The following is a 15083-nucleotide window of genomic DNA, read 5'->3' on the forward strand; positions in this document are numbered from 1 at the left end:
TCTATCCTCAATCACCACCTCATACTCCTACCACTCCCACTATACTCCTTCAAAGATTCTGTTTCTCTCCACTACCTGCCATCGTTACGTTATTGTACTGCCTATTGTTTCGATATCCCGCATAGACTACTTGTGTTTCCGTGATTACTACTAGTAACCTCTTTGACCGACTTCCCCCTTTCAATCGCCCGGATCATCCTACCGTCTCTCGTTACCCCCTGTGGCTGTTCCGACCGTGCACTTAAGCAAAACGCGCTGCTCCTCGCTCTCGTTAACTCGGCAGCGCCATCCAACCCACCCTTTCACACATCCTCACCATGGCTACATTGGCGGAACATCCGGTCGTCGCGCCTACATCCTTTGAACAGGACATCGAATCCTTCCTTAACCTCGATCAACTTGCCTACACCTCCGCAGAGCCAGCCCGGGCCAAGATCGCCCTGGTTAGTCAGCCAACCCTTCCAAGCACCGAGTTCAACGCAGGCGATGTACGAAGTGCTGGGTTTGCCTCAACGACAGCTCAACAAACACCAGTCGCTTTCCAAGGTCCCAGTCACCAGTATGACGAACACAAGCAGCAGACCGGCCTTCCTCCAGGTGCGCTGGCCCATGCCATGACCTTCAACCACATGAACGGCATGGGATATGGTGCCCCAAGCCCCGCTTACCCGATGAATGGAGACCTGTACGCCAACAGCCAGCTGAAGCGCGAGGATGCTCCCATGGATTTCAACAGCCCCCCGACTCGTAATCCTTCCGAAATGGACCTGGAGTCCGACAGCATGGGGGCCGTCCCCGCTTACTTCATCTCCCCCAACCCCAGCAACAAGAACCAATTTGTCGACCCTAATGCTTTGGGTGGCCATGAGGTTGTCCCGGCCTCCACCCAAGTGGGTCGCATGTATCCGGGTATGCACCAGCAGCAGGCTGCGATGGCCAAGGCGGCTCAACAGCAGAAGCACCATGAGTACCTCCGTCAGCAGCATCTCCAGCAGCAGCGCCGTATGGAAGAGCACATGCACCACAACGGAGCTCCCCACAGCCAGACTCCTCGCCCCTCCAACCCTGCTGTGGATGAACGCATCTCCCGCCTCTTGCAGCAAATGCGCCAGTCTGCCAGCTCGCCAGATGATTCTCCCTCTCCCCCTTCGGTCCTGCCTCAGATGGCCAAGGCCAAGAAGGATGAGCAGGATATGGACGAGGACGAGAGGCTGTTGGCCAGTGAAGAAGGAAAGAAGCTCAGCAGCAAGGAGCGTCGTCAGCTCCGCAACAAGGTCTCGGCTCGTGCTTTCCGGTCTCGCAGAAAGGGTATGGACTATCTCCCACGTAATCGATTGAGAAGGTAACTAACTTGGTATCTAGAGTACATCGGCCAGCTCGAGAGCGAAGTTGCCGCCAAGACCAACGAAGCCCACGAACTGCGTCTGCAGAACCGTGCTCTCTATGAGGAGAACGCCCGCCTCACCGATCTCGCCCGTATGCTGTTGTCGTCTCCTCACTTCTCTCAGTTCCTGGACGAGATGGGCCCCAACGGTCTTCCCCTCCCGAGCCAAATGCAGCCCCAGGCGCACCCTCAGCACCACCAGCATCCCCAACAACCCCAGCCCCAGCCCCACCAGCAGCCGCAACAACAGGCGCCACCCATGTCGCAGCCCCCCATGCAACAGCCTCCTCAAGTCGGTATGGTCATGGTCTCCAACCAAGGACTTGATGTTTCTGCCATGGGCCTCAACGGGGGCTGGAACTCGGGGATCGATATGAACTTTGGCAATCCTTCCGTCTTCGCCGTTCTGGAAGTCCCGGAGCCCACTATTGATACCGAGGTCCTCTCGGGAAAGACCTCCAGCATCATGGACTCCTCTCTCCCCAGCATTCCCAGCTCGAAAGATGAGGCTCCTGTCCTGGAGTCTTTGCCAATCGTGATCGAGGCCGAGCAGAAGTCGGATATCGGCGTCGAGAACCCCGATGTGGTCATCGATGAATCGGACCCTGCTTTTGCCCTCTTCGCCGACCGGCCTGCCCCTACTTCGGAAGAATCCGATGTTTCTTTCGACGGGATCGGCGCTGAGAAATCCGCCCCTGCTTTCGAGCTCGTGGTCGAGGCTGATGCTCGGCGTTTCGCTCACTTTTGCAATAGCATGGAAGCAGCCTTTGAGCGCGTTTCCATGATGACTGCTCATCTTTCATGATTCCCCATGTCGCGCACTTTCGAGCCTTTTCAGAGTAATGTAAAGCTGGTTCTTCCTTTGCTACCTATCTTTTTCGCTTGTGGTTCCAAGATGGAACGCTCCATGTCGACACCAATGTCTTTCCTTTGTCTATGATCTTGTGACTATATACACTTTCGTGCACTTCGACGTGGCTCTTTTCACCTACATTTTCACTTTTCTCTGCTGCTTCTCTTTTCTCAGGGGTTCTGATGGGATGGCTTCAGGTGTATGGTCAAGGGCAGGCCTTTTGGGATTGGAATTTGGGAACATTGGGTACTGTTCGGACTGGTTAAGGAATACACTGAGATACAAATCAATATATCTAAAAGTTAAAGAAACTAATGAGCTCCCTGCCGATTACAATGTAAGAATTGCGGAAGATGCGATATCTCGTAGCATTGCTCTGGCAATCCTCCGTGGCCGGAGCTGAGAATTTTCTACTTTATACTCCATATGGATGAATGAGTCCGCCATGAGTCTCCTCAAGTCCAGATATTCCTCGTGAGTGAACTGTCCAGAGCATGCAGAGTGTGCGTGGAGGTGGCGATCACCCGCGGCGGAAGCCCGTCAAAAAAAGTTGCCGGGCGGCGAGGCTCCCGGACTGATTCAGCCTCCAACTCTGACTCTTCCCATTCACATCGCTCCCTTCTTTTAGTTGGGTGCTTCTCATCTTTTCTCTTCGACTGACGGATGAAATGACTGTCCGTTGACCTTATATTTACCCTTCATTCCATCCCCCTCGATCCAAGTTGGCTTCCCTTCTGCGGTCCGGGGCGCTACTCGCCAGTGTTTTTCGCGGAGTCGCCGTCACTCCCCGACGCCCCTCTCCAGCCCTCCTCCGAACTTCGATTCCTCGAGACTATCGGGCCTATCGACCTAGGGCTAACCCGCAGAAGCGCAAGACCCCCAGAGAACGTGCGCCACAAGCTGCTTCGACGGATTCTCGAATTGGTCAACCTCTCCTCGACCCAGACTGTATTCCGCTCCCGGCCCCCAGACTAGCGAACAAACGTGGGCGGAACTTCCTTCTATACAATCCCAAGGCCTTTCAGACATCAGGGTTTGGCCCTCCACCGAGGCCACCGACGGGCAATCATCCAATGAAGTCCTACTACGAAGTCCTGACCACGCCGACGGCGGATACCCCCGGCACTACGGTCCTGCTTCACTTTCCGGACAAGCGTTATTTCTTCGGGCAGCTTTCCGAGGGCACTCAGCGCGCATGCACGGAGCGTGGGATTCGAATCACCTATTTGACCGATGTCTTCCTTACGGGCGGGATCAACTGGAGCAACACTGGGGGCTTGATTGGTGTGATTCTCACGCTGGCGGATGGGATAGCCAGCTCGAACAATGCCATAGAAAATACTGCGCGTGAGAAAGAAGAGCGCTTAAGGGGGCAGTCGGATGGAAAAGGCAAGAGGGAACATGGGATGTCGTATGCTGTTCATGACGGACAGCTGATCGCGCAACGAGGAACCCTTACGATCCATGGAGGCCGAAACCTCACTCACTCTATCGCCACGGCGCGGAGGTTCGTCTTCCGTAAAGGTACGCCGGTGTTTACGCGGGAATACGATTCGGAGAGCATGGCCAAGGCCGGTGGCACTGAGACGGAGGATCCCTGTGAACAACCTACCTGGTCGGACAGCAATATCAAGGTCTGGGCTATGCCCATCAGGCCGTCTCCCGTGTCGCAGGCGCAAGTGACCTCGCAGGTTCGTTCCCTGAGCCCGAGGAAGAGAAGCCTCGACGAGTTTGAGGAGAAGACCGACAGCGCGCTGGACTCGATTGACGCACGGACCCGGGATCAAATCATTCGGCAGTCGGTGATCACGGACATGTTTAACTCGACATGGAGACTGGATGCTCTGCACGAAACCAAGCTGGCAGATGTCAAGATGCCGGCAGTCATGTTCGTTCGCAACCCGGTCACGAAAGATCTCGAGCAGTACAAGGGACCTGTCCCTGGAGGCAACGAGCCCCTTCCCGATATCACTGTTCTTGTGCGCCAGCCTTGGCCGGGCGCGTCCGTCGAGAAGATCCCTCACACCACCTGGTGCCAGGAGTCTGTCTCTTATATCGTCCGAGGCCAGGATATTCGGGGCAAGTTCGACCCGAAGAAGGCTCAAGAGTTGAATGTCCGGAAGGGACCCGACTATGCAAAGCTGGCTAGGGGCGAGAATGTGATGTCGCTAGATGAGAAAGTCGTCACCCCGAGCATGGTCCTGGCCCCGACGCGGTTAGGAAAGGGTATGGCCATTATCGATTTGCCCACCCCGGCTCACGTTGATGACCTGGTGAACCGGCCTGAGTGGAACTCCCCCGCTGCCACCACGAACTTGGAGGCCTTCCTTTGGATCTTGGGTCCTGGCGTAGGAGATCACCCACGGCTCCACGAGTTTGTGGCAAGAATGTCTCAGTGCAAGCACACGGTGTCCAGTCCGGATTATTGTCCCAACTACCTGTCGATGAAGAGCATTGCTACATCGACAACCCGAATGGGCTTCTTAAGACCTGATAGCTACCCCACCCTTGTTCATGACAATGTGACCCTTCCCCAGCCGGGCAATGCCACCTCAGAGAGCGCAAATGCGGCCAAGCCTGTTGCCTTGCAGCCGGTGGCACCCGGTGTCATCGTCGACATGGAGCCTCAGTTTGCGCTCAACTACTCTGCAGTCGAGCCGCATTTTGAGCCCGCAAAGGTGGACCAAAAGATGCCCCGAGCCATCGACCAGCGCATGAGCACCATACGTAAACGGGTGAAGAAACCCGAGTTTACGCAAAAGCTCGAGAAATTCCGCAAGGACCTCCCAGGAGCCGACGTGGAGATTATCACGCTGGGTACCGGATCTTCCGCGCCGTCCAAGTACCGCAACGTCTCCGCGACTCTTGTCAGCGTGCCTGGATATGGGTACTATCTGCTCGACTGCGGTGAGAACACTCTCGGTCAGCTCAAGCGTGTCTTTGAGCCCGAGAAACTCCGCGAGGTCCTGCAGAACCTGCGGATGATCTGGATCAGTCATCTCCACGCCGACCACCATCTCGGCACCGCTTCGGTCATCCGCGCGTGGTTCAAGGAGAACTACCCCGACGGAATCCCGTCGACAAACGACGTGGAAACGGACATGTCCAAGATCCTGAAGGAAAAGCGTCTGTTCGTTGTGTCCGAGCAACAGATGACCAACTGGCTAGAGGAATACGCTGCTGTCGAGAACTACGGCTTTGGCAAGATCATCCCCTTGAGCGCCACACCCTACCTGCATCATGAGAAGATCCGCACCCAGTTCATCTACCGCCACTGCCGTGCAGATGGTTCCTATCCCAACCACCAGCTCGACACCGCCAAGCCCGACACCACCATCGTCAGCTTCCACGACCCCTCCTCCCCGCTCTCCGCCCTTCTCCGCGAAGCCACCGGCCTCTCCGACCTCCTGACCACCCGCGTCTCCCACTGCCGCGGCGCCATGGCCGTCTCCCTAGTCTTCCCCAACGGCTTCAAGGTCTCCTTCTCCGGCGACTGCCGCCCCTCCGCCGGATTCGCCACCATCGGCCAAGGCTCCACGGTCCTCATCCACGAAGCCACCTTCCAAGACGACATGGCCGTCTCCGCCATCGCCAAGAAACACTCCACTCTCTCCGAAGCTCTCGAAGTCGGCCGTCTCATGAACGCCCGCGCCATCCTCCTCACGCACTTCAGCCAGCGCTACCAAAAGCTCGCCCGCGTCGAAGAAGGCCCTAAATCCACCACCACCCCCTCCGCTTGCAAGGGCGATCCCACCACCCACGTCGGCCAAGTCGGTCTCGACGTCCCGGACGACGACCCCGAACCCACCACCACCAACACCAACACCCGCCGCCAACTCTTCGGCGACATCAAAGTCACCAGCCGACCCCGCCTCAACGTCCCCATCGTCGCCGCCTTCGACTACATGCGTCTCCGCGTCGGCGACATGCCCATCGCGCAAGCCTACGCCCCGGCCGTCGAGAAACTCTTCGATTTGCAAGAGCGCGCCGGTGCCGAAGAGGCCTCCGAGCGGAGAGAAGCCGCCAAGCAGATTGAGCAGAATAGGCAGAAAGCCAAGAAGGCGAAGCAGGCGAAACATAAGCAGATTCCTGCGAATGATGAGGCTGAAATGGAGGTTGATCGGCCTGCGTCGGCGACGGCGGCGGCGGCGGCCAAGACGAAGTCGATTTGGAGTGCGAGTGAGAGTGAGAGTGGGTGGAGTACCAGTGGGAGTGATAGTGAGGGGGAGCGGGTGCAGTTGGGGAGGAAGCGGGGGGGTGATATATAAACCTTAGATTTGGGATGAGGGTTTGATCAGTAAAGGGCTATTTATATCGGGATATATTTTGTGCATCTTATGTATTATTATCTGATAGATATACACAGCTTTGGATACTATGTGATTGTGGGGTTTTGTTCAAGGCATATATGGCAAGAAAGAAGTGTTACCCTAGAAAGGTATCTTATCTTCTGTATAGAATTATCTAGTCTTCATGGTGCAAAATAGACAGATGCAAGAATGCAATTTACACACGGATGGAGCGTACATACGTACGCGTCATCCATAGCTCTAGAAGCCCGCAATCGACTTCTCGCTCTCATTCTTACCGTACAGACCCTCCCCGAGATTTTGCAGGCACTCCTCTCTCCAGTTCTTGGGGGTGAACTTGTCGACAATCTCCTTGAACGCTTCTAGAGTACAGAAGGTATCGTCGCCGGGGAGATGGTTCTCGGTCTTGGCGGCGCAGCCGGGGATCCGGACAGGACGGTCATTGTATCGGATGCGGACGTAGTGAGTGCGCAGGGACTCTTTGGACGATTCGGGGAGGGAAGACAGAGGAACACGGGCAGTCTCGGATGGTTGGGGAGTATTGTTGTTAGCGGGGGAAGAGGAGCCAGTCAGAAAGGAGAACAGTCCGCCCTTCTTGGGAATTGCACCTTCGCTAGAGGGTGCTTGTGCTTGTGCTTGATCTGCTTTAGAGAAGAGCTCGATGGCAACGGAGGATGTGAATGGGGGCCATTTGCCGTCAAAGGCCCCCGTGCTGGTAAGGATGGCGGCAAGAGTCGTGTCGTGGCATCCGCTCATGGCGAATTTGATGGCTTTGCCGTTGTCGGGGGAGGATCCGGACGCGGAGGTCTCGCTGCGCCAGCCGCCGTCGACAGCGGTGCTGACCATGCGATCGACAACGTCGCCAAGGAGAGCTCCAATACCGAGTTTACGGTACTCATTGCTTTCGGCGTAACCGGTGAACCATTCATCGACGGAGATCTTGTCGATGTAGTCTCTGACCTTAGGGTCGTAAAACTCAGAGGGAAGCTTCGTTGCGGGTCCGTGAGCATCAGTGGCGTTGATCGTATCGTTAATTCCACAAAGCTGAGGATGGCCGTTCACGGCGACTCTGGGGGAGCTTTCTGGCATCCATTTGGACAGGCGCTTGTTGATATAGTCCATCTCTTCGGAGTTGTCCCCTAGAGCATGTTAGAGGAGCATTCATAAGGAGATTTACTTTATTGTCTCTTCTCCGCTTTCAAACTGGCCTAGGGATATTCGGGTATAGACATACATATCTCTCCTGCTCGGGTTGCAAAGAGTCTAGCAAGCTGTCTGAAGCGGCGGCAGTTTCCTTCGTTAGGGAACAGCGTTTCCTCCGAAACAGAGCGTGCAACGATCACCGGGGGTGGGAAGTCTTGTGTGCGGGCACTGGCGGGATACATGCCCCAGAAGGCTTGCTGGAGGGATTCGAGGGCACGGGGAATGGGAGTGGCACGAAGATACATATCCTCGGTGTCGGTTTTGATCTTGGGCATGAAACCCAGCTGATCCACATAGAGGTGTCGTAGACGCTGGCCCAGCGCAAAGGTTGTCTCCCGTCCTTTGTCTGTCAGCTCACCGTGCTGGCTGTTCTCAGTCAGCAGGACTTCCTAGGCGTTTAACGTGTGTCCTTTAACTTGCCAGATGCCTTCTATATCACCTCCCGCCCCCACTGCAACCACAGATTGGTCCTTGTCGCCAAAAGCTTCCGTCTTCCTCCGCCATTGGAACCCGTTCCATGATGTGATATCTTTGTTACTGGAGGCCATTTGGATCATCTGCCGCGCAACATTGCAATATGGCCAGTCTTCATCCAAATCAAATCGAGTCAGTGAGAGGTAGGTCAAGGTATTCGTCAGTTGGGATGTTCATTACATGGTGCAAGTCCTGCCTTGACGACATTAGCATGGAGAGCCATCAATGAGAGGGTTGAATGCATACATTCTGAAATCGCGAAGAGACGGGTGTCCGTTCTCCTGGAGACGACCGGTTAAATTGAGTCTACTAGCCAGAATGAGAGCTATATGATTCTCACCATGACGAAGGAACTGGGTGATGAGTTAGCCAGATGGCCGTTGATCAGCCGTTCATTTGCCGGCCCTTACCACTTGAACCAATTGGAGTTTCAGATCTCGAGGATAGAGCCGTTCCAGCTCCTCCTGGGAGTAGGGCTCACGGGGAATAAGGGTCGTCATTGGAAGACTGTCTATACTGAAGCACCAGGCTAGACTTCAGTCTGGAGGGAGAGGGACGATAACAGAGAGAGACCATGGTGGATGGGGGGAGGCGGAGATACGGAGAGGCGGTGATGACGCCAGGAGGCGGTCTGGGCGGGCAGCCAATCAGGGGGCCCCATCCGACCCCGAGGTTCAGTTGACCATCGATTGTTGGCGGGGATTTTCTCCATTGCGCTGGTCATCAGGGGCTCTCGCATTGCATTATCTTATTATTAATTTACGATAGTGCAGGACCCAGTCCATGCACGGCCGATCAGGGTCATTGGTTGCTAACGTACGGAGTACTCCAGGTCAGGGCCTGTACTATCCTCCGTACCACGGTTTTGTCGATCAGGCGCGTGACATGATACGCAAATGCAAAGTCAATCCTTTAGCTCTCCGTCCAGTCGACCGTTTCAAGAGGGTCGATGATGCCCAATCTGCTTGGACTAGATACGTCATTATCCAGCCCCGCCAGGCCGTAATGAGCATCGGGGCAGATGGGTGAAAGATGGCACACGCTTGATATTGGCATAGAATTCGATAGCCTCGTAGAAAGAAAAGTCAGGCTCTGGAAGCGTGATCTCAAAATCGGGCGCTAGACAAGCGCAAAAAGTATGCAAAGACTGTATATATATTGCGGAACGGAGTGTTGTAGATGGGGGTTTGTATCTTTCGCACTCCAGGGTGTAGCACTGCAGCTGTACTCATAGTATCGCTAGAAGGTTTGATCCTAGACATGCCATTCAGAGAGCAACTGCAAGGTCAGACAAAACTGATTGATGCCATTGAAGCACAGCGCGGGGAGGAAACGCACAAAGGCGGAGAGTGCAAGCAGTAGCATTTCACCGTGCCAAGCCGCGACTCCCGAGCTTATCGCGTGGACGCACCGCATCTCTTTCAATAATCCTCAATTAAACCCATTGTGATCGGCACTAGAGCACTGCTGGGAATTGAGACTCCCCAGGTGGTTCAACCATTCATCGTGACACACCTGGAAGAACTGTTGGCACCATTTTACCTCCACCCTCCTGTGCAGGCCATCTGATCCACCGTGTTCTGCCTGTGCCAGCCCGTCTATACATCTCACTCGTATGATATAACCAGAGGATTGAGCCTCCCCTCCCGTGACTCCTTTCCTGTTTGGCTGAGTGGTCTTTCCAGCCATGAGATTCACACCTTTTTGAGCCACACTCATCCATCTGTCCTGTGCAAACACCACGTCCCAGTAGCCTGAGAGATACTGCTGTTGCTGGGCCGATTGCCTAGCTTCTGGTTCCTGTGTGAGAATTGTGAACACCAACTTGCGTACTTGAATTGTCTCTCTTTTTGTGTACATCCTTTTCTTTCATCGAACCTCTCTACCGGTTGGTTCTCTTGCCGCGGGGTACGTTGATATCGGTGGTAGGTCTTTGCTATCCCCTTCGATGCCTGCACTTTCCTGTAAACCGCTAATCTCCTATTCCAGGTGGGATTCATTACCTTTGGTAACGACACGGAGTTCGAATCAACCTAAAGCCATGGATGTAAGGATACTACCCACTCTTCTTTTCCCCTTCCCAAAGAACTTGCAGGGTGGAGCTGTGGGCTTCCGTGAGCATCCTTCCTGGTGTTGAAATTGGACAGCCTTGTTGAGCTCGATTCCATTTTCCTTTTCCTGTTGCTGCCCATGCAATGGTAGCCCCTGCTGTGCTGGAGGTGTCAAAAGATGACCTCCAACATCAGACTGGCAAAATCAGGAATTAACCCCCTTCCTCAAATGAAAGTTCCTAGGTTATAATCTCAGAGATGTCTGAACAGAGAGCGCAAGTCTGTTGTGAGTGTGCCATGCACGTGTCAGGCGCCCTCAGCGACCGCTCAGGTTCTTTCACGCTCTCATCACATTTAAGCCTCGAAGGCATGTGACATGGGATTCAAGCCTTCACCTATGCGTCCCAACTTGCTTCTTGTAGTCTTTCTGTTTCGCAATCATCCTTCTACAATAGCTTTGTGCGTACTTGATTGGGTGATGGAGTTGCCTCGTTGGATTGGACCTGGCTCGGAGAGCCATCTTACTGGAAATCATACACAACCTCTAGCGAAGTCCGACGCACAGCTAATGCTTGAGGACATTCTACAGGGTACGAGCCAGTCGTTGGAGCAGCCCTCCACAAAATCAGGCCATGGTTCCCCCAATAATGCTCAAGACGCCAAGCCTCGTCTTATGCTGATGGGCTTACGTCGGTAGGTCTCCTTGCCATTGAATGACAGTAATCATCCTGACTTTTCCCAGGAGCGGCAAGTCGTCCATCGCTAGTGTTGTCTTTCACAAAATGCCACCCAATGAGACACTGTTCTTGGAGTCCACGACCCGTATACAGAAGGATTCAATCCAGTGAGTACGAATGTCTCGTGCGATAGACGCGGGGTTGACGGACGAATAGTTCATTCATGGACTTCCAGGTTTGGGATTTCCCGGGTCAGCTGGAATACCTGGAGCCGTCCTTCGATCTTGAGAACATCTTCGGAAGCCTGGGTGCTCTTGTCTGGGTCATTGACGCTCAGGATGACTACCTAGATTCTGTGGCGCGTCTCAACCGCACGATCTTGACCGTCCAGCAGTTTTATCCCAATATCAACATCGAAGTCTTTATCCACAAGGTGGACGGACTCTCGGATGAATACCGCACCGATACGTTCCAGGACATTGTCCAGCTCATTTCAGACGAGCTCAGTGATGCCGGGTACGAGAATGCCCCGGTCCACTACTACCTCACTTCCATCTACGACTACTCCGTATTTGAGGCCTTCAGTAAGGTCATTCAGAAGCTCATCCCCAACCTCTCAACGCTGGAGAACCTGATCAACACGCTTGCCAACAACTGTGGTTTCGAGAAGACCTATCTTTTTGACGTTCTGAGCAAGATTTACATTGCGTCCGACACTCGGCCCGTCGATATGTCTTGCTACGAAATGTGTTCCGACTACATTGATGTTATCGTGGACATCTCGGAACTGTATTCCTGGGACCACCCGGACCGTAAGCCCAAGGGTGATCAGAATCAGGAGGCCGAAAGCCACGTTGTGTTGCATGATGAGACGATGATCCATCTGCTGGAGATGAACAAGTAGGCGGCCGAGACCCCACCTCCTACCATGCTAACATGTGCTAGATACCTTTGTCTTGTCTCAGTCATCCGAAACCCCGAGTCCAAGGATAAGAAGGGTTTGATCGACATGAACTGCCGTACTTTCCAGGAAGCCCTTAATGATGTGTTCTCTCGCAGCTGGGAACAAGATCAGGAGCAGAACAGAATAACCGAGGAATAAGCCTTCCAGGGTCACATCAAACAATATCAGCACAGTTGTTTAATTTGTACCATTGTCCCTACAATTTGGGGCTTAGCACAGGGAGTAACGAGACCAAGGCTCTGGGATGACTGCCAACCCGGATATCAAGCCCTATCTTGAGACATTGGGGGTTTGTGGATCTCCGGTAGATTCAATACTTCTTGATGGCTTAGGATGAGGCTTGTACTTTGATAGTACTTATTCGGTCGATAGTCAATACCATTATGTGATTCTACCCCAATAATGCGTAGACTCTGTAGCATCACCTGAGGCACCAAGGCAGAAACGCCAGACCCGCCCGGCGGAACTTTCTTCCCGCCCAGCATAAAGCCATCTCGAAATTCTTTTTTCTTCGCTAGTTTCTCTCAGCGTGCATTCGCGCTGTTCGTGATTTCAAAAATGGATTGAAATATTTGCTATCAGCGAGACCAATACTAACTTCCCAGCATTGTATAGAGCACATCTCTGACAGCATTATCTTATGGTAAGTCAGTCATATTTCTTTACACATGCATCACACCCCCATCTCGATGATGAAAACCTGTCCACATTCGCAGTTTCCACGCTAGCCGTCGTCGAGAACCCATCTTAGACGGCACTGTGCGTATAACTTCCTTGGATGTCTGACGAGATTGTTCATTCTGCTCTGAGCTTGTTATCGGAAAGTCGAGCTTAGCTAACTGGATATAAGTCTAGTTCCATGCCATATTACCTTTATCGGCTATACGGTTGGATATAAACCCCAGATGGAAATAATGAATTGAGCTAGGCTGTTGGAGAGCATGGCCGTCAGAAGCTGTCGGATGTGCTCCGTACCTATAGCTTTTATCTAGAGAATATGCACATAATCAAAAGAACCTTGAATTATACAGTTATCCCTCAAGTAACTCAAGACTAAAGCACTGTACGTAGTACAGTAGTACACTGCGATCCTTAAATTACATAGTAAAATGAAGCTAGAGCACTATACTCGGCACATGTCACACCATGCGACTCCGAAACAGCGAACGGAGAGCGCGGAAATACTAAGCTACCTCCATCCTCCACCTATCCCTCGCCTCCAATTACAAGCTACGGAGTACTTCCATACCTACCTACCTACCTACTTATTATCCATCCCTTCCCAACCCAATGGCCAACTAACTCCCACTACCATCTTTACACGAAAACCACAACCATGTCCTCCGAACTACGCCAACGGCACAAGCCATCCTCCTCCAAACCCTCCCCCAAGACCTCTACATCCACCCCCTCCAACAATGCCCGCGGCATCAGCATCCTCGACATCCTCCGTGTGCTGGCCACACTCATAATCGCCACCTTAGGTCTATCCTACTACATGACGGGCTCTGAATCCGTCCTCTTCGGCTACAGACCCTGGTTCACACGCTTGCCCGTCGTCCTCCGCTACATTGTACCCTTCCCCCCTCCACCACCACCCAAACCAACCAAATACTAACCACACCCCCAGCAAGGTCCCCTCCTTCTAACCCCCACCGAACTCTCCCTCTACAACGGCACGGACCCCACCCTCCCAATCTACCTCTCCGTCAACGGCACCATCTTCGACGTAAGCGCCAACCCCCTCGTCTACGGCGCCGGCGGCCACTACAACTTCTTCACGGGGCGGGATGCAACCCGCGCATTCGTGACGGGATGTTTCAAGGAAGACTTGACGCCCGATATGCGTGGCGTCGAGGAGATGTTTATTCCGATTGATGATCCCGAGGAAGAGAAGATGTTGAGTAGTGGGGAGAGGAAGAAACGGAGAGAGCAGGATTTGAGAATCGCGAGACAGAGGATTCAGACGCAGGTCGCGCATTGGGAGGGGTTTTTTAGGGGCCATAAGAAGTATTTTGAGGTTGGGAAGGTGGTGGGGCTTGAGGAGGTAATTGCTAAGGAGGAGAAGAGGGAGTTGTGTACGGCGGCGAAGCAGCAGAGGGGGAGGAGGGAGGGGGGTGGGAGTGTGAAGGGGAAGGAGTAGAGTGATATGGGGAAGAAGGGGGGATGGGGGGTGGTATAGATGTATGAAATATTTGGCTTAGTGGTTAGGTTTATCAGATTGATGAGACTTATCGAAGATAACATGTGAAAAGGCTAAGATTTAGTAGTGTACGGAGTACTATGCACACTTATCTGGGTACTTGCACTGCCTGGAGATTTCGATTCTCCTAATGCAGGTACAAGCCATATCCCTCAGACATACATCCTACAGTCCATCAGACCCTACGAGAAAGCAGTGAACAGATAAGGTTGATTCGAGTCAATTTTACTTGACACTATACATCAATCGCCCAGCCAGACTTCCGAATTTTGAGTGATATCATTCGTAGCACAAAGAAAAAGGGACCGCGAGGAAACATTCATAGCGTCATACGTTTACTCGGCGGTGACGGCGCGGGCTATCCCAGTCAGCATATTCCTCATACCTCCATGACCAGGGAAAAGCGGGTATGAACGTACTGTAGATGTTCATCTTGGAGTGACCAACAACCTTCTTGATCTGTCCCTTCTCCTCAAGGTCAGCAAGGGCCTGACGGGCCAAGCTGCCGTTGATCTTGAGACGGTCGACCAGGGTGGCGACAGTGATCAGACGGTAGGACTGAACATCCTTGTTGAGACGCTCAGCGGTCTGCTTCTCGAGGACGACGGCGTGCTGGGCCTTGTCCTTGACTATAGTCCAGAATAATCGTCAGTGATTTTGTCCTGCATTTCATCCATTTCTGCGACCCATGTCTTCTCTCTGCGCCGTCGCTATCCGATAACATATATCTCCTTCTCCTTCTGATCGATCGACCGTCCGACTATTCACTTCGAGGATGGGATGGGAGGGGATGAAAACGGGGATATAGCGTACCCTTGCCCTTGGACCACTTCTTTCTGGTAGGAGCCTAGGCGAAACAGTTAGTATATCAACGACGCATTTTCATGCGCGCGCACGACCTCATCGGTCTACATGGCGCTGGTGGTCACTCACCATTTTGACTGTCTGATGTAGCTGTTCGACG

General features: G+C 53.3%; 5 protein-coding genes across 5 annotated transcripts; 4 read left to right on the forward strand and 1 right to left on the reverse strand.

Annotated features, from left to right (window-relative positions):
• The first annotated feature begins 114 nt into the window (after positions 1-114).
• BO80DRAFT_137253 (bZIP transcription factor) lies at positions 115-2307 on the forward strand. Its single transcript, XM_025713649.1, has 2 exons — positions 115-1308; positions 1363-2307. Exons 1-2 carry the CDS (start codon positions 318-320, stop codon positions 2187-2189), a joined length of 1818 nt encoding a protein of 605 aa, XP_025579787.1. The 5' UTR covers positions 115-317; the 3' UTR covers positions 2190-2307.
• A 531-nt stretch (positions 2308-2838) lies between these two features.
• BO80DRAFT_421496 (ribonuclease Z) lies at positions 2839-6628 on the forward strand. Its single transcript, XM_025718618.1, has one exon. It carries the CDS (start codon positions 3311-3313, stop codon positions 6503-6505), a length of 3195 nt encoding a protein of 1064 aa, XP_025579788.1. The 5' UTR covers positions 2839-3310; the 3' UTR covers positions 6506-6628.
• A 4-nt stretch (positions 6629-6632) lies between these two features.
• On the reverse strand, positions 6633-8793 carry BO80DRAFT_373008 (putative acid phosphatase). Its single transcript, XM_025716542.1, has 7 exons — positions 8635-8793; positions 8565-8577; positions 8471-8505; positions 8405-8420; positions 8171-8336; positions 7782-8116; positions 6633-7686 (listed from the first exon to the last, which is right to left on the reverse strand). The coding sequence occupies exons 1-7, from the start codon at positions 8722-8724 to the stop codon at positions 6788-6790; spliced, it is 1554 nt and encodes a 517-aa protein (XP_025579789.1). The 5' UTR covers positions 8725-8793; the 3' UTR covers positions 6633-6787.
• A 1281-nt stretch (positions 8794-10074) lies between these two features.
• BO80DRAFT_137357 (GTR/RAG family Ras-related GTP-binding protein) lies at positions 10075-12117 on the forward strand. Its single transcript, XM_025713650.1, has 6 exons — positions 10075-10149; positions 10214-10271; positions 10865-10968; positions 11018-11119; positions 11169-11852; positions 11898-12117. Exons 2-6 carry the CDS (start codon positions 10266-10268, stop codon positions 12052-12054), a joined length of 1053 nt encoding a protein of 350 aa, XP_025579790.1. The 5' UTR covers positions 10075-10149; positions 10214-10265; the 3' UTR covers positions 12055-12117.
• Positions 12118-13111: 994 nt separating this feature from the next.
• BO80DRAFT_499105 (putative heme/steroid binding domain protein) lies at positions 13112-14059 on the forward strand (the record flags this gene model as incomplete). Its single annotated transcript, XM_025724171.1, has 2 exons — positions 13112-13489; positions 13547-14059. The coding sequence occupies exons 1-2, from the start codon at positions 13253-13255 to the stop codon at positions 14057-14059; spliced, it is 750 nt and encodes a 249-aa protein (XP_025579791.1). The 5' UTR covers positions 13112-13252.
• Between the last annotated feature and the right edge of the window lie 1024 nt (positions 14060-15083).

Source organism: Aspergillus ibericus (genome assembly GCF_003184845.1).
Source record: "Aspergillus ibericus CBS 121593 unplaced genomic scaffold BO80scaffold_3, whole genome shotgun sequence".
Classification (NCBI taxonomy): Eukaryota; Fungi; Ascomycota; class Eurotiomycetes; order Eurotiales; family Aspergillaceae; genus Aspergillus; species Aspergillus ibericus.

Bases quoted from the DNA above. Each gene is read 5' to 3' on its own strand.
- BO80DRAFT_137253 (XM_025713649.1), top strand. From the start codon at position 318: ATGGCTACATTGGCGGAACATCCGGTCGTCGCGCCTACATCCTTTGAA. The intron at 1,309-1,362 runs GTATGGACTATC...CTTGGTATCTAG, and splicing joins TTTCCGGTCTCGCAGAAAGG to AGTACATCGGCCAGCTCGAG.
- BO80DRAFT_421496 (XM_025718618.1), top strand. From the start codon at position 3,311: ATGAAGTCCTACTACGAAGTCCTGACCACGCCGACGGCGGATACCCCC.
- BO80DRAFT_373008 (XM_025716542.1), bottom strand. From the start codon at position 8,724: ATGACGACCCTTATTCCCCGTGAGCCCTACTCCCAGGAGGAGCTGGAA. The intron at 8,117-8,170 runs GCAAGTTAAAGG...GACTGAGAACAG, and splicing joins GGTGATATAGAAGGCATCTG to CCAGCACGGTGAGCTGACAG. The intron at 7,687-7,781 runs GTATGTCTATAC...AACATGCTCTAG, and splicing joins AACCCGAGCAGGAGAGATAT to GGGACAACTCCGAAGAGATG.
- BO80DRAFT_137357 (XM_025713650.1), top strand. The intron at 11,120-11,168 runs GTGAGTACGAAT...ACGGACGAATAG, and splicing joins ATACAGAAGGATTCAATCCA to TTCATTCATGGACTTCCAGG. The intron at 11,853-11,897 runs GTAGGCGGCCGA...AACATGTGCTAG, and splicing joins CATCTGCTGGAGATGAACAA to ATACCTTTGTCTTGTCTCAG.